This window comes from Pteronotus mesoamericanus, unplaced genomic scaffold (genome assembly GCF_021234165.1).
Source record: "Pteronotus mesoamericanus isolate MK-2021 breed Mesoamerican mustached bat unplaced genomic scaffold, CSHL_Meso_final scaffold_232, whole genome shotgun sequence".
In the NCBI taxonomy this organism is placed as follows: domain Eukaryota; kingdom Metazoa; phylum Chordata; class Mammalia; order Chiroptera; family Mormoopidae; genus Pteronotus; species Pteronotus mesoamericanus.
Window position 1 is genome coordinate 497,387 of NW_026555311.1, and position 20,783 is coordinate 518,169.

Genomic DNA, 20,783 nt, shown 5'->3' on the forward strand with positions numbered 1-20,783 from the left:
TGTGAAATGAGGCATGCAGCTGTGTGTTTGAATTGTGCCGTCCGTCCACACAAGCACTAGTGAGCTCTGTCCTTAGCCATACACTGAGCCATTCGGGTCCTTCCCCTTATGGTCAGGTGGTTCTATACGGGCTCCAGAAAAGAGCCTCTCCTCTCTCATCAGATCAGTGCAAGAGCAGGCCCAGAACATGTGTTTTTAAGCATGTCTATAATTTAATCAGAGCATGTGACGGTACAAGTATTTTGCTAAGGTTATTGATATGAATCAATATAAATTTAAAATCAAATCAATCCAGCAGCAAATAGTTTGAAAGCTCTAAAAACGAGTTCTATCAGTCTATGTAGTACAAAACCTGGGGGGCCGGAACCTACCTGAGCAAAATTCCGCCCCCACCAGCACAGTTGAGAGTGAGGATTAGGAAAGAGCACCTGCCAAGCAGTGAGTGTACTCCTGTGTCTGGTTTGATTGGGGATGGTAGTGCTCATGGCCCCAGCACAGGGTGCCACTGAGTGACAGGAGAGATGAATGACATAAGACCCTTCAGTTACTATCATCCTGATGTTCACCCCCACCTCTTTTTTCCCTAGGTTTGGAATTACAGACTCAGCAGAGCAAAGCTCAGGATGCATCTTGTCTGCCTGCACTGAAGGTGTCAGACATTGAGCCCAGAATCCCATTCACGGAGCTGGCGGTGGCCCTGGCAGGTCAGTGTGAGCTCTGGCAGGCGTAGTGCCTGAGCCCATCCGTGAACCCGCAGGAACAGAGTTGGGTGTGCTTGTTTGTCATAAACCATGGGAGCCTCCCTTTAACTTTCTGGTCCTGCTCTTAATGTTTCCTTAGCTGGTTTTCCCACTCAGTGACAACAGATTTCTCTACTCAGGAGGCGGCTGTCCTTTCCTCCCAGTGTGTGTGACCAGACCAGCAGTCTAGGAGAGGTGACAGCATGTGGAGGGCCCGAAAATGCGCACGGCGCCTTGTATTGAGGCGTGGGGTGCCAAAGGGATTGCAGGCCACTAGCACCTCACAGATCATCCCGGAGTGTCCCGTCCCCCCCGGCCCCCGCCGAGTCTGCCACTCTGGCTTCTGGTTGGAAGCCCAGGAGGCGTCTCTGGAACAACATCCACCTATCAGGGTGGATGTTTAGCTTCCACAGGGCATGACTTGTCATCATTGCTCTGCCCTGAGGCAATTCTGACAGCAGTCTTGCACTTTGACTTGTCTCCTCTAGGAGTGTAGAGCAAATCCAAGCATCACGTTGACTTCTGTGAAGTATCTGTCACTTGCCTTCCGATCGTAACAGGGTCTGTCCTGTTGGCCATGTCTGAGTTATTTATGTGCATGTGCGTGCGCACACAGGGGAGGTCCTGTTCTCTGGAAAGTGGGGTTAACATCTCATTGCTCTTCTAACCCCCCACAGCTTGGGTTTATCAGTGAAGGTCATTGGGTGATTACTATAAAATTAGTGCAAACAGGTCAGTCATCATTGAGTGCCTTAGTTCCTTTGTTAGCTTAGGGTGCTAGGGATGTAAAAATAGGATGCAGTACATCCCCCTTGGGGGAATTGGGACTGTGGAAGCTGTGGGTGCCAATAGTTCACAGATAGCCTGTGGCAGGGGCTTCACGGTGTGGGCATCAGGGTCCTGGGGAGGGACGTGTTCGGGAGGGTGACCGGCATTGGGCTGGGTGAAGAGTGTTGCAGGAATGACAGTCCACTCTGAGTAAAGCGGCGAGGTGCACAGAGGCCAGCAGGGGCCAGCTTGAGTGCCAGGCGGTCGTAAAACCCAAGCCACCATGTTTCTCTCTCCTAATTCTTCGGAAAGCACAGCGCACTTTAGTACTGAAGATTGTTTAATTTTCGCCATAATAAAAGTACAATGGAGAAATATGTCTAAATTACAACCAATGAATAGTATTTCTTTAAACTTTCATCCTGGAAAAGCATTACCATTTTAAAAATATTAAACATGGTCACATGATTAAAATTGTACTGGTAAGAAATTAAAAATTAAATGCCTCTGTTTGTTGAGCAGGAGACATCCCTGTGCAGTACTGCGCCCAGCCCACCAATGGCTTGGTCTACTTCAGAGCCTTCTCCAGCCTGAACACCCTGCCCGAGGAGCTCCGGCCCTACGTGCCCCTCTTCTGCAGCGTCCTCACCAAGTAAGGCACACGTGTGTACAGTTCAGCACACACTTATATATTTTGATGGTGGATATCCTCTGTGTGTACTTACTTTGTTTAATGCATCCATAATCACTTTTCAGTGAATCATTTTTACAAAATCCATAGCATTGTTACAGTGTATATAGGCTACTATGTTTATATTTTCTTACTATAATATAGTACATTAAATATGTATAAACCTTGGGTATAAGTAATAAGCTCTTTAAGGTTGTGAAAAGAATGATGGCTTTGCATCAGAAAATCTAAGGAATTCAGTCTGACAGGTGGGCCCACAGTGGCCTTGAGAGGCCATGTCATGTGCCCTCATCCGCCAGACTGGTTTTGTGATCCCGTCATCGTGGGTGAGCAGATTCGAGAGTGCAGGCAGGACACAAGCACCAATGCGTGCCCCTGTCCTGTGTCCCCTTTCCTCTGCTGGGTTTTGAAGGTTGAGGGTGGCAGGCTGAGTGGGAGGTGATTGGAGCTGTCAGCTGGGTTCCCATCCTGTATTCCCAGAACATAGAGGGAAGGGAAACCACCTCAGCAAATGGGCTGGGCCCCGCGCCCTGTGTTTGTGGGTGCTAGATGCAGGGAGAGCTGCGCCCCCACCCCCCCACCCCCTGCCGCCGGCTGAGTGTCGGAGCACATGAGAAATGGCTTTGATCTTGCAGAGCTCTCTGCCTTTGTTTTTTTTTTTTAATATGGCTCCCACTGCTTGTCTTTTTTGTAGCTATCGTTTTAGAAAACCCTCAGTGTCACCTTTGCTTACATTACTTCTCCCATTAGGAGCAGCAGGTATGCTTCTACCAAAAGCAACATCAGTGTTGAGATTACTTCAGCTTTTCTTGAAAATGCAAAAAGGCTTAGTTTTAGATTTCACCCCCAGCACTACCAAATATTTGAGCAGATAGACTATGTCTGATATTTTGGAAAACAGAGTAGGGAAGACACATAAAACATTTGAAAGCAGCTCAGTATTTTACTGTTAGTGCTGGACAGCAGCTGCTTCCTCGTTTTGGTGGACTCGCCCTGGTTTCCCCTGGGGGGAGGGCCCATGATGACATGGCCTGCGGTGTGCATTTGAGGCATAAGAGGTTTGTGCAGGCTGTGTGCTTCGTGCTTCTTGATTGAGTTAAGCTCGTAATTCAGGATGATGGGCAGAGATCGTGTTTCTGATTTGGGAGCTCTTTCTGCTCTTCACAGGCTGGGCTGTGGCACCCTCGACTACAGGGAGCTGGCTCAGCACATAGAACTGAAAACGGGGGGGATGACCGTGTCTCCCCACGTGCTCACTGATGACTCACATCTGGACACCTATGAGCAGGTAGCTTTTGTTGCTTCATCACTGGGTGCTTGAAGTTTGGTTTTGCTGGTGTCTATTTTTTTCTTTTACATTATGTCATAACTAAATTTTTCTCTTTTCATTTCTGATTTAGGGTGTGCTTTTTTCATCCTTCTGCCTTGATAGAAACCTACCAGACATGATGCACCTGTGGAGTGAAATATTTAACAGGTAACTTGATTTGCAGAGATGTTGATCCTGGCCGCATATCACAGATCTGGTCTGAAGTGTGCTCAAAGGAGGTTTTACTCTCTGGTGGGTTTATTTCAGAGCCTAATTTTACTTATAATTCCTGTGGACTTGTAAAATTTCTGAGGGTGTATACACCATCTGAAAACTTACACTTGATAACATTTTTCATGCTATTGAAGGGGGTCTGATATGGCTCCAGGAGCTTAATATACTTTCCTTTGTCTGTAGCCCGTGCTTTGAAGAAGAAGAACACTTCAGAGTATTGGTTAAGATGACCGCCCAAGAGCTGTCCAACGGAATCCCAGATTCTGGGCACCTCTACGCATCCATCAGAGCGAGTAGGACCCTGACACCTGCGGGAGACCTGCAGGAGACCTTCAGTGGGATGGATCAGGTGACAACTGAGGGGGATATTGGTTTTTCTAGGTTAGCCAGATCTTGCAGAGTTGCTAATTTCTCTGGTACAAAATTGTTTATATCTCAGAAAAGCTAACTCTTGCCAGATTTCATGGGGAAACTTCCCTTCTCTTTCTTCCCCTCATTTTCCCCCCTCCCCAAGGCAGGCAGGTGCCTTTCACACACAAGCACAGACTCGTGGTTCTCATTATCAGGGGTGTCTGGCTTCCAGGCTGGGGAGGAGTGTCTGGTCCTGGCTCCGCCCCAGGGGCTCCCTGCTCTGCCTGGGGTGTCTGGCTCAATGTGTTGGTCCCTTTGGCTTAGGTGAGGTTGATGAAAAGAATCGCAGAAATGACAGACATCAGACCCATCCTGAGAAAGCTCCCCCGCATCAAGAAGTATTTGTTAAACTGTGACAATATGAGGTAAGCGTTCGTGGTTTGTTTCTGAGCAAAGATCTTACAATTTATTCTATTTCATTAAGTGTAGTTTGGGGATACTCTTCACATGGAGTTAAGTTTATATAAATACAACTACAGTTCAGAAAGAATACTTGATGTAGGTTATGGAATTGACCATAGGCTTCAGATCTAATTAAGAAATAATTTCATATAGAAAAAATAAAAAGAATATTTTAAGTTTAATAAATGTTAAGGGAGGTGGGGAAGAAAGCAAGCTAATCTCATCCTAGAACTCTGAGGTAGATTGACTGCATATATTTAGGTGTATTGCTCCTAAAACTGAACAGCAAATCTATAAATGAGCTATCAGTGAGACCCAGCACAGGTTAGCTTGCTCAAGACCAGAGTTACACTGCAAAGTTCTTGTAAGAATAATTATTACATAATAGTTTAAGGAAAACACCTAGTAGCTCAGCCATTCACATACAATTAGCCTTTTAAGGCCTCAAGCTTGTGCGCATGAACAAAATGTAAAAATGATGGACGATTGCATTATCAGTGACATGGATTTAGATAACTTGTAGCTCTACATGGAGAAACCCGGTACCTTACCCGTCCGCTCTAGGAATCACTGGCAGTCTCCGCCAGACCATCTGGGTGGCAGGCGGGGAGCCCTGGTTGGTTCTGGGCCTTGACCTGGGAAGAGCTGACTGCCAGTTTCAGGCCAGCACTGACATTTGTACCCATAGTGTCTCAGGCAGCTTGACCACTTGAACCTTCTGTTCCCTCGTCCATAAAACACTATTTTGCAGATGCTGATTTATGGCAAAAAAGGAAGAATAAATGCAATGCAGTTGGTATAGAGCCTGGAATGGTACTTAATATAACTGAAATAAATTTAGGATTTAGGGCCAAAAGAAGAAAAATACACTGTCAATTTACTGTATAGTTCAAGTAACTGTTAAGTATTATCTGTGATTCTGTAGAATTTAGAAGACTTATATAAAAATATTTCTTTACTTTTGGGTGGCAACTTATAATTTCCTACTTTAATGACCAGTTTACATCTTTAAACTGTTGATTTCTCTACTAGACAGGAATTACAGGTTTCAGGCTATGACAGTGTAAGTCTGAAGGTGTTGGCAGATGTATTCTCCTTGCATCTTCAGGAGAACAAAATTTAAGAGTCAGAAACACTGTCTTTTTGTCTTGACAGCTGTTTATTAGCTGTAAACCACTGAAAGACAGACAGGCTTTCTGAAACTTGAAACTGCTGTGATGAAGTATTAGCTTTGTTATTTCCATATTTATTTATACAAGATGTAAAGGTTTTCTGTGCATATGTGATTGTTTTAAACAGATGTGCAGTGAACGCGACCCCACAGCAGCTGTTTCAGACAGAACGAGCAGTAGGGGACTTCCTTAGAAGCCTTGGGCGAAGTAAGAAGGAGCGGAAGCCAGTGCGCCCACATGTGGTGGAGGTGAGAGCCCTTCCAGGGAGGCGCGGGCCTCAGACTGTCCTGTGTGCGGGCGCCATGTCCTGTCTCTGACGAGGAGACCAGGTACAGGAGTGTTCTGTACAGCCCCACACTGACCAGTTAGAAGTGAATTCAAACCCTGTAGTTTGGACTTTGGCCGGTGCTCCTATTGTCACTGGAGCCCTGCAGCGTACGGTCTCCTGATGAAGAAGGACACCGGGGTCTGGGATATGCTCTTGTCACAACGGCCCAACACAGGCACCTGAGGAGGCGGGTCTCAGTGCCATCAGGGAGGCTTTCGCCCTGACTCAGTAACGCATAATATGTCTCTAGAATAATCACATCTAGTAAGTTCTAGTCAATGTGATTAACTTACAAAGTGGGTTTAATATAGCTCACCAGGATCAGTACAGAAGCCTTGCTTCCCACATAAAAGGCTGAAAAGTTGCACATTCTACAGGGGACCAATTTCTGCTTTCTCCTTCATTATGTCCGTGGGTCCCTCATCCCTGACTGGACCTGCCTCCCTGCCTTCTCGGAGCACCGCCTGTGTTGGGGGAACCACATGGAAGGGGTGTGGTGCGTCAGCTCCCAGACCATCTGAGAATCCATAAGGAAATTCTATGTGTAGTTAAAACATTGTTACTTAAAACACTTAAGCAAATGTGTCCTAACACTTATTAGTTCTATGAATTTTCTGGAATATATCTTCTTAGCTGTTTCAAATGAGGTTAGAATTTTTCTCATTTCTCTTGGAATCATTTTCAGAAACCTGTACCTAACGGATCTGGAGGAAGCCCACACGTTAGTGGCTCCCAAGTCATCAGGAAGCTAATCACAGTGAGTTGACACAGCCCCTGTCCTTTCAGAACCAGCCATTCCCAGCTAGACCATGCCCGACTGAGTGGCTGGCAGCCTGGCCTAGATTGCCAGTCAGCTGCCTCACTCAGCCAGACTGCAGGACCAAGATGTCCTGTCCCTTGTCCTAGTGCCCATGAAGACCCTTGTCTCCCATGCGGTCTCACCAGTGTGCCTGTTGTAACATAACTGCTAAATCGGTATTGATTCCCCTCCAGTTGGTCAGTGTCGTCCTTTCCACTCAGCTTGGGTGATCTGGGCGTTACTTTGGTTCCTCACAGGGAAGTTATCTGACCATGTTCCTGAAGAAAAATGGGAAGAAAAAGAAAGCTCACACAGTGAACAAAATAGAAATGACTCAGAATGAAAATTTCATTGTACTGGTATAGAATTCGTGCCTTGCTCTCAAATATGAGACCATGGCTGGTGATGCCCACCGGAAGCGGTGCATTCCAAAGCCCACATGGCCTCTTCGTGGGTAGCACCTGTGGGCCACCTCACCATGGCGTAGCCTGACCCGACCTTCCCTCCGCAGGAGCCCACTTTCAAGCCCTGCCAGGTGAAGACGCACTTCCTGCTTCCATTCCCTGTGAACTACGTCGGTGAATGTGTGAGAACTGCCCCCTACACAGACCCTGACCATGCCAGGTACAAACGAGGCAGGCGTGAAAGCCTTGACCAAGGAGGGGAAGGGGCCGCCATGGAGAGAGGAGAGTCGGAGGGAGGGAAAGGTCGTGGGTCCGTAGAAACTCAGAAACCCGAGGCTGCCAGTGGGTTCTAGAAAAAGTTTATGTAGAAAATGTAATCACAGTATGTTGCTCAGTGTTTTTTTGGTTTATTTCCCTATTTGTAGGAAAAAGGCATTCTCTCCATGCTAAGCCATCAAGATAGGAATGTGTATTTCTACCATTAATAGAAAAATGTAGAGTTACACTATGAAAATATTACGAGAGGTACCCCAGGGTAGTATGATTATTGATATTTTTGCCTCTCTTCATATTTTATAATTTTCCAACAGTGAATGTGATCATTAGGTAACATAGAAGTAATAGAAATCTCTAAAGAAAAATACATGGAGGATAAACCCCAGTCCCTGTGGGGTGAGCAGAGCCCGCCTACCTCGGACCCTGGGCTGGGGCTCCCCTGGTGAGGACGGCACAGCCACCCCTCTCCCCATCTTTAAGACCATGTGTCCTGCTCCTCCCTTTAGTTTCTCATCTGGCTTGTGTCACCTGCTCAGGAGCAGGCGCTAGGCCGAGTGCTCACACAGAGCAGAGCAGGCCTGTGCCCCCTGCAGATGGCAGCCACACTGGGCTGTGGCCCTGCCCGCTCTGTCCTGGCAAGCTGCTTTCTGGAACCTTCCTTTTCCCTCCCAGGGCATCGCCTGTTAGCATTCCTAACGGAAGTTAGTAGGAACGTCAAAAATATATATTCCAACAGAGTGAAACCTTAGGGAAGATGCCTGTGGAAAGCTAATCAAGAGCTTTCCACGTGCACATCCACACAGAAGTTGAGAGAGGTGGAAGTATGTGAGGGAAGGTGTCCCCTCCCCCCCACCCGTCATCCAAGCCACTGCTTCTTTATTTTTGTTTTCACTCAGTTACTTGACATTCTTTAAGACTATTTTTTATTATATACTTCCCTGCCAGCCATGTTTTTAACTTGCATTTTTTAATCATTTATTTCAGTCTTAAGATCCTGGCACGTTTGATGACTGCTAAATTCTTGCACACAGAAATTCGAGAAAAAGGTGGTGCTTATGGTGGAGGCGCCAAACTCAGTCGTAATGGAATATTCACTTTCTACTCGTATAGGTGAGATTCTTTCTGATCATCTCGTGCATGTGGACACAGCCTCACGTCACTGATGGTCAAAGGCTTTGTTGAGGCATCAGTGTCATCATCTCCTGTACTGGAGTGAATTTGAGAAAAATCATTCCTACTTTTTCCCACCTCTTCAGCACTTAACGATACCCAGCCCTGTCCTTTCGGTTTTAGGGACAACAGCAGGAGAGAACAAGAAACATTTTGCCTTAAATGAATCCTGACATTTGGTGACAAGCATATTTTAGTAGAAGGTGACCTGAGCTTTCCGGCTGATGTAGTTGTAGAGGCTGGGATCCTGGGCTACACAGACTGCTTTTGCCCTTTTAATTTTCCGTGGCCCTCTGCCTGAAGACATGTATTCTAACGCTCCAGGGAAAGAACAAACTGTCTGTGGCTCTGAGGCACTCTCCTTGCTCCCAGCTGCTGCCAGTTCTGAACACTTTCTGGTGTCAGTGCTGGGAGCTGCAGGACAGAAAACAGCCCCTGAGCCCCACCCTCCACGTCTGCCAAACCATTCAGTGCTGGGTCTGTTGTATGAACAAAGGCCTCTGCAATTCTTTCCACTTAGTGAAGGCTCTTAGAAATTGGCCTAGATATGGGGGATTATTCAGCTATCCTGAGTGCATCCTTTGGAAACGAGGGTTTTCATTTAACCTTTCTTGGCGTCTCTCCACGAGTCTTCCATTCAGTCTCACTTTCCTTCACTCGCCTGACTCCCTTCTCCCCGGGAAGCCTGGTGGTGAGGCTAGGTGAATGGCCACGTCTCCAAGAAGGTCGGGTGGCCTGTGTGGCCAGGTATAAATTTCTAGAGCATTGATTTTTGGACTAAGCATTCAAATAGAGCTGTTAACAATTGTAAAGTGTTGAAGCTGTAAAGTCAGCACATGATTGTTGCCTGTTTTTTTTTCCATTGGTAAATGTGTGAGTAGCTAACTCTTCGGGTCTCCTAGGGATCCACACTCAACAGAAACACTCCAGTCTTTCGCAAAGGCCGTCGAATGGGCCAAGTCTGGGAGTTTTTCACAGCAGGACATTGATGAGGCCAAGCTCTCCGTGTTCTCTGCTGTGGACGCTCCCCTGGCTCCTTCGGACAAAGGTATTTGGAGTAAAAAACAAGCACCTTGATGAATGGCGTGACCAGGCAATTCCAGGCTGAGTTGCTGAGTTGTGTGTCCATCCCACTCCCGCTACCATCTCCTTTATGATACACAAATATCCACCTTGAGAGTGAGCATCTCAGTGTTTGCCGCGTGGAAAGGGTCACATTCCATCATCTCAGAGCTCAGTGGGCTGTGAGTGCTCTGGGCAGTGTGACCGGAGTGGGGCAGAGACTGTCCTGACTTGGCCCTCACTCATCCCCATCCTCGTCTCCAAAGGGGAGCGGGTCAGAGTCAGCACCCAAGGAACAGGCCACCACGTGCTGCCCCCGACCAGCTCCCCCAGTCACCTGTGTTTCCTTCAGGGCTGGACCACTTCTTGTACGGCCTCTCAGATGAGTTGAAGCAGGCGCACAGGGAGCAGCTCTTTGCCGTCCACCGCGAAGGTCTCATTGATGTGAGCAACAAGTGAGTACAGCTCTGGGGCCTGAAGTGTTCAGAAACTTCCTGTGACCCTGATGCCCCCTGACATGGAGACGGCCCTGATGCCCCTACCTGCCTTTTCAGGTACCTTGGCGTCGGGAGGAGCACTCACGGGCTGGCTCTGCTGGGACCAGAGAACTCCAAAATCGCCAAGGACCCGTCCTGGATAATCAGATGATGAGTAGCTCCAGCTGTGCTCAGGGACTCAGCTAACATAGGCTCACAGGCCCCTAAGAAGTAAGCCAGAGCCAAATTTAATTTGAAAGGTTAGAGAAGTGATAGTTTTCTCCAAATATCTTGATCATGTATCATCCTTAAAATTTTCCCAAAGGTACATACTTGCCTGGGAAGTCAGACTCAAACTCTTCGTTCTTAAAGAAGGAAATAGGCAATCATGAAGGAATTAATTGCAATAATTATGCATTAAGTGCCAGAGATGAACAGAATATTATTTTAAGACTCTCGAATCATGGTAGAAATGCTTATTTTACCTTATTAATCCTAGAATATTTATTTAAATGTTTAAAAATAAAAGGCAACTCTGACCTACCTGTGCATTAGTCATTTTTAAATGACATTTTGCTAAGTAGTTCTTCAGACCTTTATTAAAATACAAGTGAAATGAACAAAGGTATTCCAACATCGGCCTTGATTTATAAAACAGCCTGGTCACCAAGGACCTGGGAAAATTCTGAACAACTGCACCCTAGGCAGGGCAGCCCGATGGGGTCCCCTCCAAGGACTGATGTGTTTGGAGTTAATAAGCATTAATTTCTTCCCATATTGTCTTTACTGAAGGGCTCTATCTCATCTGTTACTGACTTTACGTTTTTCAGACGGAAAGTAAACATCTCAGAGCTAGTCCTTCCTATATCATGTGATCCTCAATTCCTAAACCTGGCCCACAGTCAGACCTGGTCCTGCTGCGTTTCGCGGGTGCTCTGTGTCTTAACAGATTGGAGATTTGTGGTCACTTTGCATCGAACAAGTCCATCAGTGCCAGTTTTCAACAGGCTTGGGTGATTTTTAGCATTTTTAAGCAATCAACTATCTTTTAATCGAGGAACATACTTTTTTCACATACAGTAGATTACAGTATAGTGTGAACATAACTTTTATATGCACTGGGAAACCAAAAATTTGTACGACCCGTTTTATTGGGACATGTTGCATGGTCTGGATCCAAGCCTGTGTATCTAAGGCCTGCGTATATTTCTCATCATCCACGCTCTCTACACACAACTCCTTCCCCTATGGCTGATTGACAGGCTAGTTCCTCTCATCTCAGACGTGAGAGCAGAGGCTGGAGAAAAGAGGTGGAAATGCTTTTCACTCCCAACACTAAGTAACATGCCTTACCTTCCTCACGGCACAAGTAGGACTGCGGTCAAGTGTGTAAGCTCGCCTTGTTCTGATGCACACGTTCAGGGTGTTTTCAGTTCTACACTTTGGAAGGAGCCCATGTGGTTGGGGTTGGGTCACTTCACCTAGCGTCCTGGTCTGGGGCCTTCTCCACACACTTGACGTGTCCCATGTCTGTGTGTCACAGCGTTGCCTTTCTCCTTTATGACTGTGCTTCTGCATGGCCTATTTCACTAATCCCTACAAAAATACGTTGCTAATACCTGCCCACAACACTGCCACACAAACCTATGGTAGCTGCCCACAGATCCTGAGGTTTCACACCTACTTAAGAAAATCAAGGAGCCTTAGCACTGTGGTTGGAATTTCAGCCAAATGTTTAATTCCACTGGAAACACACATTTGAAAGCAGGGGACAGAGTATGCGATACGGCAGACAACTCACTGGAGTCTCACGATCCACTGGAGTGTGAAGGGTACAGGACAGGTGCATCGTGATTAGGGATTAACGTCAACAGTACTCACGTAAAGTGCTGATAAATAACTTAAGTGTTACAAAACCAGGGGCAGAGTGGGTAAACAGGAAGCCCAAAGCATCACTGGCAGGCGGTGGCAACTAGATGGCTGCAGGCTCCTCATGGCCGTGGAGCACATGCTCCAGCTGGCCTGAATCGGAGACATCAAGGCTGGCCTTGTACTTGGCCAGGATCTTCATGAGGGGGCGAAGCTTCAGCCACCACTGCTGTTTGGGAATTCTGTGCCTGCAATCAGGAGGTGAGAGAGGTGAGTACAATGCCTACGACAGCAGCATCCCTCTGTCCTTGACTCCTGTCCTCCATTCCTTCTAACTGCAGTAAGGCTTAGATGTGCACTATTTTACTTACTCAAAGTCTGTTTCCTTCTTTAGCTCAGCCACAGGTTGGAAAACAAGGGTTCTTTTGCTTATTCCCAGCACACAGATAGAATCGTCAGTTACAAACTTTTTTCCTGTGAAAGACAGAACAATGACCTGAGACTGGACACTGGGTCAGGTTGAACAGTCAGGTGAAATGGCCAGTGAGACCAGGAAAGGGGAGAGAGGTTTGCTGATGGGAGGGAACAGAGTCCTCACACCCTCTCTGGGCAGGAGCCAGACTCCCAGGATCCCCTGAGACTGTGATGAGGCAGGCGGAGAACCCCCGCTGAGTCCCCTTCAGGATGAGGCAGAGGTGATAGTGCCCTCACTCCACATTCACTCTGAGAGGAGCTGTTATCTGTCCTCAGCAGTGAGACACCCCCACCCCCCTGCCACAGGGAGTAATGTGGTGAATCCATATCTCACTAAATACTGGAATAGGAAAATTGGCTTAAACTGCAGAGAGATTTCAGATACATGCTAAGAAGAACATATGCTCATGACTGCACACACTGTGAGTGGCTGGAAATTAGTGAGGTAATCCTTAGATGACCTGTGAAAATAAGGAAAACATAGGAAAAAATAAAAAAGTAGAAGTTGATGTAGAAAACAAACTCAGTAGGGAAACAAAGTCATTTTTTTGAAGTCTAAAATTAGTTTGAAAATCTACATCACTGTGTGTGTATTAGTCAAACACTGGGAATAAAATTAACTATACCTATCTGGTGGGAGGGATCAAGAAAACTGAGGGGAGTAAAATAGAGGTACCAGAACAAATAACCTAAACTTGGAATGAACGAGGACTAGAAATGCTGCCAGAATTAAAAAGGAAAGAAAATATGATGAAAAATTTTCATTTAAAATATTTTGAAAACTTAGATGCATTTGGAAATTTTCTATAAAACATAATAAAAGGGATTCAAGAAATAAACACAAGTAATTCTAGAAACAGTTAAGAAATTCAGCAAAGAGTCAGCTCTCCCTGTAGAGAAAATGGTTGCGGAGGGGCACCTTTGATGGAGGTGTTCGGCAAGTTTTATCAAATATCCATAAATTGAAACATCTTACAAATTATTTGAGGGGAAAAGCTGGACTTCTTAGAAAGTTAGAACAAGCCCACAAGCCCACCCAGCACCTGACAGGGACATAATGAGCAGGAAATGGCCAAAGCAAAAGACCCACCAGTAACTACAGAGAACAAACAGAGCTGTGGGGGTAGGGGTGGGGCTTGTCCACCAGGAAGGCAAAGTGGGCTCAGCACCAGGGAATCCATTAAAGAAGACTTAAACAGCCATCTCATTCAATGCAAAAAAAGTATATACAATCCCTTCATTACTGGCATACAGGGTCCAGAAGAAGTAAGGCTTGCTTTACTGTGGTGGTAAGGTAATAATATGGGTATAATAATTTATAGTTTTAACTTGAATATTTCACCTAAAATGTCATATGGTGTGCTTGAGTGTGATACTATGTTGTAACAGAATTACATGCTTACGATTTTGTGATAAAAGATTTTGTAATAAAAGAGAGGCTTTATATGTAATGGACATCAAATAACAAATAGAGGAAAGACAGACTTCAGTGTAATGTTATTAAGAATTCGTAGCCAGAAAACATGGGAGGCATTCCCTGTTCATTGGGGGCCAGAGAAGACGGGAGTTCTGCCATCACTACGTCTATTCAGGATGCCTCTGGAGTAATATACACAAAAAGTTAGCATGGGAAAAAAATCAAAAGCTCATACCCAGATGATAATGTTTGTGTGCATGTAAAATCCAAAAGATGAATCTACAAATAATTATTAGAATTAAAAATGTGCATAAAAAGTTGCTAATTGCAAATCAGCTTGGCAAAAATTGTGTTTTTTTAAGACTTTATTTTTAGAGAGAGGGGAAGGGAGGGAGAAAGAGAGACATTAATGTGAGAGAGAAACATTGATCAGTTGCTTCTCACACACCCCAACCAGGGTTTGAACCTACAGCTCAGGCATGTGCCCTGACTGGGACTCAAACCAGTGACCTTTCACTTCGAGGGACAACACCCAACCAACTGACCCACATTGATCAGAACAAGTAATTGTGTTTCTGTACACCAGCAATAAGAAAAAAATTAAATAGCACTTACAGTAATATATTTTTAAAGGAGTAAACTTATACCAATAAATACACAAGATCTTGAAGGAAAACAATGCTTTTTAAAGATAATAGAAGGTCCAAGTATATGGAGAGAGATTCAATGTTCATTAGAAATTTGACTTTTTAAAATGTTATTTCTTCTTCCAAATGATTTATTGATGAAATGTAATCCCCTCCAAAAAGTCCAACAGAATTCGTGGTGGACTTGGACTATCTGTTTCTACTGTGTTTATGCTGGCAAAGAAGGCTGAGAGCCGCCAAACTGGAAGGTCCAGGTAGGCTCTTTGATACCAGGTATCAGTAATTGTAAAACTGGAATACTGGCAAATAGATAATTACATGCCTCAAAATGAACCAAATAACTGAGAAATAGTCCCATATGTTTGTAGATACCTGGTTTATGATGGAGATTATACTGCAGAGTGAAGGGAAAAGAGTGACTTTCTCAATAAATGGCACCAAAGTAACTGATTACCCACATGGAAGAAAATGAAAGTAGACCTTAAATTTCACATCAATTCAAGTGAATTAAAGAACTAAATGTGAAAGGAGAATGGCAACAAAAAGCTCCAACCATAAAGGAAAAAAGTCAATTGGCTGCATTAAAATTAAGGCACTTCAGACCCTAGTTGGTGTGACTCAGTAGATTGAGCACTGGCCTGTGAAATGAACATTCAACTCCCAGTCAGGGCACATGCCTGGGTTGCAGGCCAGGTCCCCAGTTGGGGGCATGTGAGAGGCAACCAGTAGATGTTTCTCCAGCACATAGATGTTTCTCTCCCTCTTTTCCTGTCTCTCTAAAAAGTAAATAAATAAAATCTTTTTTAAAAAGTAAATAAAATTAAAAGGACTTCATTAAAAGGTGCCTTGCAGAAAGTGACAAGCTATATATAAACATAACCAAGCCTTAGGAAAACAGTCAAAATAACTTGAACAGTACACTGAAGCCACTATGTATATAAGCATGAAGAACCTGGCCTCTCAGAACTACGGTGAGATTGTAAGGTCCCCAGCATAGCATTAATTCAACATCGATGGATCAGATAGATTGTCACCCAAAGGGGAATGAGGGGCTGGAGAGTCTCACAGGTGTCGTGAGACTAGTCTGGAGAACTAGCCAGAAGCCAGTGTCTTGCCCCTGGGTCCGCGTGGCCCTGCACACTGACGCACTGCCTGTCAGCAAGACACCAGGACACTCAAGACAGGGTCAGGATTGGCAGATGTCACAGCGGATGCGTTATAGACGGCTACCTCTCAAAACCTAATACCGCATCAACGATGACAGTCCCAGGAGATGCACACTGTGCATCCATTCACATAAAGCACAAAAACAAAGCTAGACTAAGTAACATCCTGGAAGGTTTAATCAGGCAGTAAGCTCGCAGCAATGGGATGGCTTATCACAATTCCGAGGTTCTGCTGGGGCGGGGCGTGGGGTGCGGTAAGTATGGGAGAAGCACACATGTAGGTAGTAAAGGAGGAAATGGTCTAGATACCTGCAATCCTTCCTTGTTTTCTCTAAAAAAGAGAGTCATGAGTGAATCAATGAGTAGCTCTTAAAGTATCCTAGGTAAAAGCCAATCCAAAGTGTTCCATGTGGCAAAGAAATAAAACAAGGAAAGATGACATTTTAGGGTCTTTCAGAGAAGCCAATCTCCTGTTTATTAAGAATGTCACTTTTACTTGATGCTTCTCATCACTAACAAGCAAGACTAAAGCACTTTGTATTAATTAATTACCTTGTATGTTGTAAATGGCAACTGCAGAGTCTGGTAAGAGTAAAACTGTTTTGTCAGGTGTAGCTCAAGGCTGGATTTAAGCAGAGCAGAAACCAGCACCCAGCTCCCGGAGCAGAGCGCAGGCCAGCCTCCAGCCCAAGCCACCTCCCTCGCGTCACCCGATACCTTTTCCCTGAGCCTCCTTCAGTATCCAGGTGATCCACTGCATGGCTCGGGCAGAGATTTTGGTTCCAAAGTTTCTGTCAAATGGGGAAGGTGCTCCACCCTGTTGGTGGTTAGAAGTAGAAATAGAATTACTATTATTTAACAAAATCCACATCAAATTTGTAACTATGGGCTTTGGGGTTTGCTTTTTTTTTTTTTTTTTTTTTTTTGGTTTTTGTTTCCCAAATTTTATCTCCTCATGTATAGTTGGGACCAAAGAAAAATAAGCCCAGTGGCTTCTGTGGCTGGAGCTGAGCCTGTGAGGTGAACATCACAATGCTGAACCTCCTAGCAATCTTCGTTATTTTAACATTTTGTGTCAGGATTCCTTAACCTTATTTTGGGATGCGGAGGGGGTCCCAATTTTCTTTAAGAATCTGATCAACTCTGGGCTTGCTTTCACAAAATACACACCTGCCTAGCATTTCATGACAGATTCAGGAGACTCGGGGTTGCTCTGAAATGCACACTGGGCCCAAGGCCAGCAGCTCCTAAGACATGGGAGTGGTCAGTGGCGATGGGGCGAGGGTGGGCATGTGGTTAGGAGGTGGGGCCTGTGATTCTAACCCACCTCCCGCCTGTGGAGTGTATCCCAAGAGTCTTTCCACCTTGTTTTGATTCTGTGCAAATCTCAAGTATCACTTGTTTGCTATTCCAGTTTGAATGGTTATTAAGGCCCAATGCTAAATGAGATACTTAATGTAAATACATTTTTCCAATTAACTGGTATCACTATATGAAAGTTGACCATTTCCCTGAAGTACTCAACTACCCCAAATATCACAATGGAATTCCTAAAGCTGGTGATATCTGGTATGACTTCTAAATGGCACGATAACATAGTTCAGACGTTTTTAATCATCTTGGAATTTATGAGTACACATTATTTTTCCCACAACGGCTAACATAAGACACCATCTAAAAAGAAGTCACATGAATAACAGCCTCCCTTTCTGTTTTGTGGGACCCACGCATGAGGGATGAGATGTCAGGCCCCTACCTGCTGCATGTGGCCCAGCACGTTCTTCCTGCAGTCAAACACCCCTTTGCCTTCTTCTGAGTAGAGCTGGTAGATGAAGTCGGTGGTGTAGTTTTCACTGCAGCTCTCGTTTCTGAAACACGGAAAACATCTCAGGGCTGGGGGAGAAGCGCCCGCCCTGCAGGCGCTGACCGACTGGCTCACGTTCACCTCCGTCCTAATCCCATAAGTGACTCAACCACATTTTCTTCTCTTTATAAATGTCAGTGGCTTAATTAAAGAAATGTCTTGGAGATATCTTTTTTAAAATTACAAAGCAAAATGAATTTTTAGAAATTACCCTTCAGTTATTTAAGTGCATGCAAGTCATTTGCACAAAGCACAGCTACTCTGTGATTTTGTCCCTTCAGTATTCAGAGTGAGGGTCCTGGTGGAGAAGTGATGGCTCCTCACGTTTCAGATCATAAAACGGGTTCTTGCTGAGAAGCCAGGTCTTAAATGAGAACTCGAGAGAGCCTGCTACCTGAGCACGAGTCCCCTCTGGATGGTGGTCTTCATCTTCTCTGTCAGGTGCTCCACGTTGGCCTAGGAAGGAGTGCTCTGTTAGTCACACAGGAAACTTACTAAGTGCCTACTGTGTGCCAGGCACCATGCAATCCTAAGTGCTGAACCTAGCAGCAACTTTCGAAGTTTATGCTTTGGTGGCAGGGACAACAGAAAATACATCAGGTACATGACCAGCGAGCGGTGAAGAGGACAAGTTCATGTTACTGGGCATATGTAGTGAGTGGAGCTTAACTTCCATGGGAAGCACTTTCCAAAATAAATAGGTTTCATGACAGGCATCATGACGTAAAGATGTATGTTAAACATTATAAACCATTAATTTAAGTCACCCTCAAACATTAATTTATGTAGTCTGTGTCCTTGACTGAAGCTTATAAATGTATCTATTGCTTCTTTCCTATTTTCATGACCATATTTCTTATCTCAGAGGAGAATACCTGTCACCTCACTTTGTATAGACCCTCATATACACAATTGCTTAATGAGCATCTCCAGACCAAGAGAAATTTTTATAGACTCAACCATGTGCACAAATTCTCTAAGGAAAGGAATACTGTACCTTGAGAGAAAGTATGCAAAATAAGGAGATATTTACACATAAGCACATCCCAGTTGTAATTACATTTATGAAGCACCTGCTGTGTGCTGAGAGTGCTGACATGGGTTGGTGTTTAGGCAGGTGTTTGAAGTATAAATATTTAATTCAGTTTGTAGAGAAATTCATAGGTCAAGATAAAAAAAAATCACAGATAAGTGAAAACATCAAGTATCTGCTTGATTTATTTGGTGCAGAAACATAACAAAATCATAGCTTTTACAAAGCTATGTTTTATTTGTGTTTTTGTATATTTTGGTTGTGTTTTATTGGCTAATGCCTGTCCTGAACAGGCTGACCTCCAATCCATGCCTGGGCTGAGCAACCCAACTAACCTCTGCTTACCCAACTAGCCGTTCACCTAAAAAGCTGGAGGGCCTGAGAAACCCTTATCCATTTAGAAGAATAGGCATCATGATGTGAAGATTTAAAAGAAGCAGTGAGTCCTGGCTGGTGTGGCCCAGTGCATTGAGTATCACCCTGAGAACCAAAGGGTTGCCAGTTTGCCGGTTCGATTCCCAGTCAGGGCACACGCCTGGGCACATGCCAGGTCCCCAGTAGGGCGCATGCAAGAAGTAACCACACACTGATGTTTCTCTCCCTCTCTTTCTCCCTCCCTTCCTCTCTATCTAAAAATAAATAAATAAAACACTTAAAATAAATAAATAAAATAAAAGAAGCAGCGACACCCAACAGACCTCTAATGCCAATCCTAACATGGAATGGGGGTGTGGGGGTGCTGATGGCATGTGAATGTGGGTCCATCGACTCTAACAACAGCCCCACTCTGGCAGGCTGTGTGTGCGAGGGCATGAACCTAAAACTGCTCTAAAAAACCAAAATCTGTCAATTAAAAAAAAAAACAAGCTGCAGGGAAGAGCGTTCCCGTTTTGTTTATAGTTGGCAGTGCCCACAAGGTGTATTGAGCCCACTGCTCTGTCCCCAGCGGGTGTGCCTGGCAGTGGGGGGAGGGAGGACGCCATGCACCCCCTCATTAAACCCCACATTCACATGGATAGAGCTGCTTGTCCTGGGCGGCCTTGGGGCTCCAGGAAAGGTGTTCTCCAACTACCACCAGCCTTCCCAGGCTCGGACCACAGGGCACCGGAGGTCTCGGGAGCCCGAGTGCCCATCCTGTGAAACACTAGATGCCCTTGTTAGATGGCTGATGACCCACCTAAGGAAATGGTATCTGCTTAGTGGATGAGACAGGGCAGCGGACAAAATCGTATAAGGCCGGTGAAGAGTGAAGCTGCCCCGAACAGCGTATCGCACTGTCGCTGTGCACAGGGCTCCAGCACCAGAGTTAGTGCATCTGCCCGTGACCCGCATTCAAGGTGATGGGTCACTGGAAGTGCCTGAAACCTAGTATAGTTTATGACACCATAAAAATAAACAACAGGGTTAGGCAGCAGCACTGAAGGACCCTCAGGGATGAGCATGCCGACGTACCTGCAGGTCTCTGATGTCAAACGGCTCCTCAAAGATGTAGGCAGCATCGGCACCAGCCGCCAGGCCCCCCATGTTAGCCAGGTAGCCGCAGTAGCCGCCCATGGTCTCGATGATGAACACGCGGCGCTTGGTCCCGCTGGCTGACTGCTTGATGCGGTCGCAGGTCTGGCCACAGAGGAGGACATGGGTCATTCCAATGCATGGCCAGCCAGTGCTGGGACAGTGCAGTCAAGAGCCCAGCAGGTCCTGAGTGTGTGGTCATTGGCATCACACCCAGGTGCGTGCCCAGGGCCAGAGACCACTGGCCTTGGCCCTGACCTTAGTCCCTGTGAAATTCTATTTGGTTTTCTTTTAAAAGGCTCCATGTGACCTTGGGTTTGGTCACACCTATCCCTGTATGTGAGCTCATGTCAGGGCACCTCTACAGGAGATGGACAGTGGCTCCTAGACAAAGGCCCCACGAATCTCCCAAACCTACACAGTGGCCTCCTAAGGAAATGTCAGCCATCACCTCCTTCAGGACACAAAGAAACCCACACACTGGCGTCCAGGCCATTGTCCTCTCTTCTCAAGCCCTGCAAAGCCTCAAACCAGCTCCTTGAAATGCTCCGATGCAGCC

At 45.6% G+C, this 20,783-nt stretch overlaps 2 protein-coding genes across 4 annotated transcripts in view; one reads left to right on the forward strand and one right to left on the reverse strand.

Moving 5' to 3' along the window:
- PITRM1 (pitrilysin metallopeptidase 1) overlaps nucleotides 1-10,866 on the forward strand; it is a 33,926-nt gene extending 23,060 nt beyond the window's left edge. For both annotated transcript variants that reach the window (XM_054591581.1, XM_054591582.1), the window contains exons 15-27: nucleotides 588-704; nucleotides 2,031-2,160; nucleotides 3,367-3,487; nucleotides 3,600-3,676; nucleotides 3,926-4,091; nucleotides 4,418-4,518; nucleotides 5,855-5,975; nucleotides 6,741-6,812; nucleotides 7,366-7,478; nucleotides 8,519-8,644; nucleotides 9,607-9,752; nucleotides 10,119-10,221; nucleotides 10,321-10,866. In XM_054591581.1, coding sequence (XP_054447556.1) covers nucleotides 588-704; nucleotides 2,031-2,160; nucleotides 3,367-3,487; nucleotides 3,600-3,676; nucleotides 3,926-4,091; nucleotides 4,418-4,518; nucleotides 5,855-5,975; nucleotides 6,741-6,812; nucleotides 7,366-7,478; nucleotides 8,519-8,644; nucleotides 9,607-9,752; nucleotides 10,119-10,221; nucleotides 10,321-10,414 — 1,487 coding nt within the window. In that variant the 3' untranslated portion in view covers nucleotides 10,415-10,866. The remainder of the gene's footprint in view (nucleotides 1-587; nucleotides 705-2,030; nucleotides 2,161-3,366; nucleotides 3,488-3,599; nucleotides 3,677-3,925; nucleotides 4,092-4,417; nucleotides 4,519-5,854; nucleotides 5,976-6,740; nucleotides 6,813-7,365; nucleotides 7,479-8,518; nucleotides 8,645-9,606; nucleotides 9,753-10,118; nucleotides 10,222-10,320) is intronic.
- Nucleotides 10,867-11,954: 1,088 nt separating this feature from the next.
- PFKP (phosphofructokinase, platelet) overlaps nucleotides 11,955-20,783 on the reverse strand; it is a 58,478-nt gene continuing 49,649 nt past the window's right edge. For both annotated transcript variants that reach the window (XM_054591584.1, XM_054591583.1), the window contains 6 exons: nucleotides 20,165-20,329; nucleotides 18,074-18,135; nucleotides 17,572-17,683; nucleotides 16,533-16,632; nucleotides 12,483-12,585; nucleotides 11,955-12,359 (listed from right to left, as the gene is read on the reverse strand). In XM_054591584.1, the coding sequence (XP_054447559.1) occupies nucleotides 12,215-12,359; nucleotides 12,483-12,585; nucleotides 16,533-16,632; nucleotides 17,572-17,683; nucleotides 18,074-18,135; nucleotides 20,165-20,329 (687 nt within the window). In that variant the 3' untranslated portion in view covers nucleotides 11,955-12,214. The remainder of the gene's footprint in view (nucleotides 12,360-12,482; nucleotides 12,586-16,532; nucleotides 16,633-17,571; nucleotides 17,684-18,073; nucleotides 18,136-20,164; nucleotides 20,330-20,783) is intronic.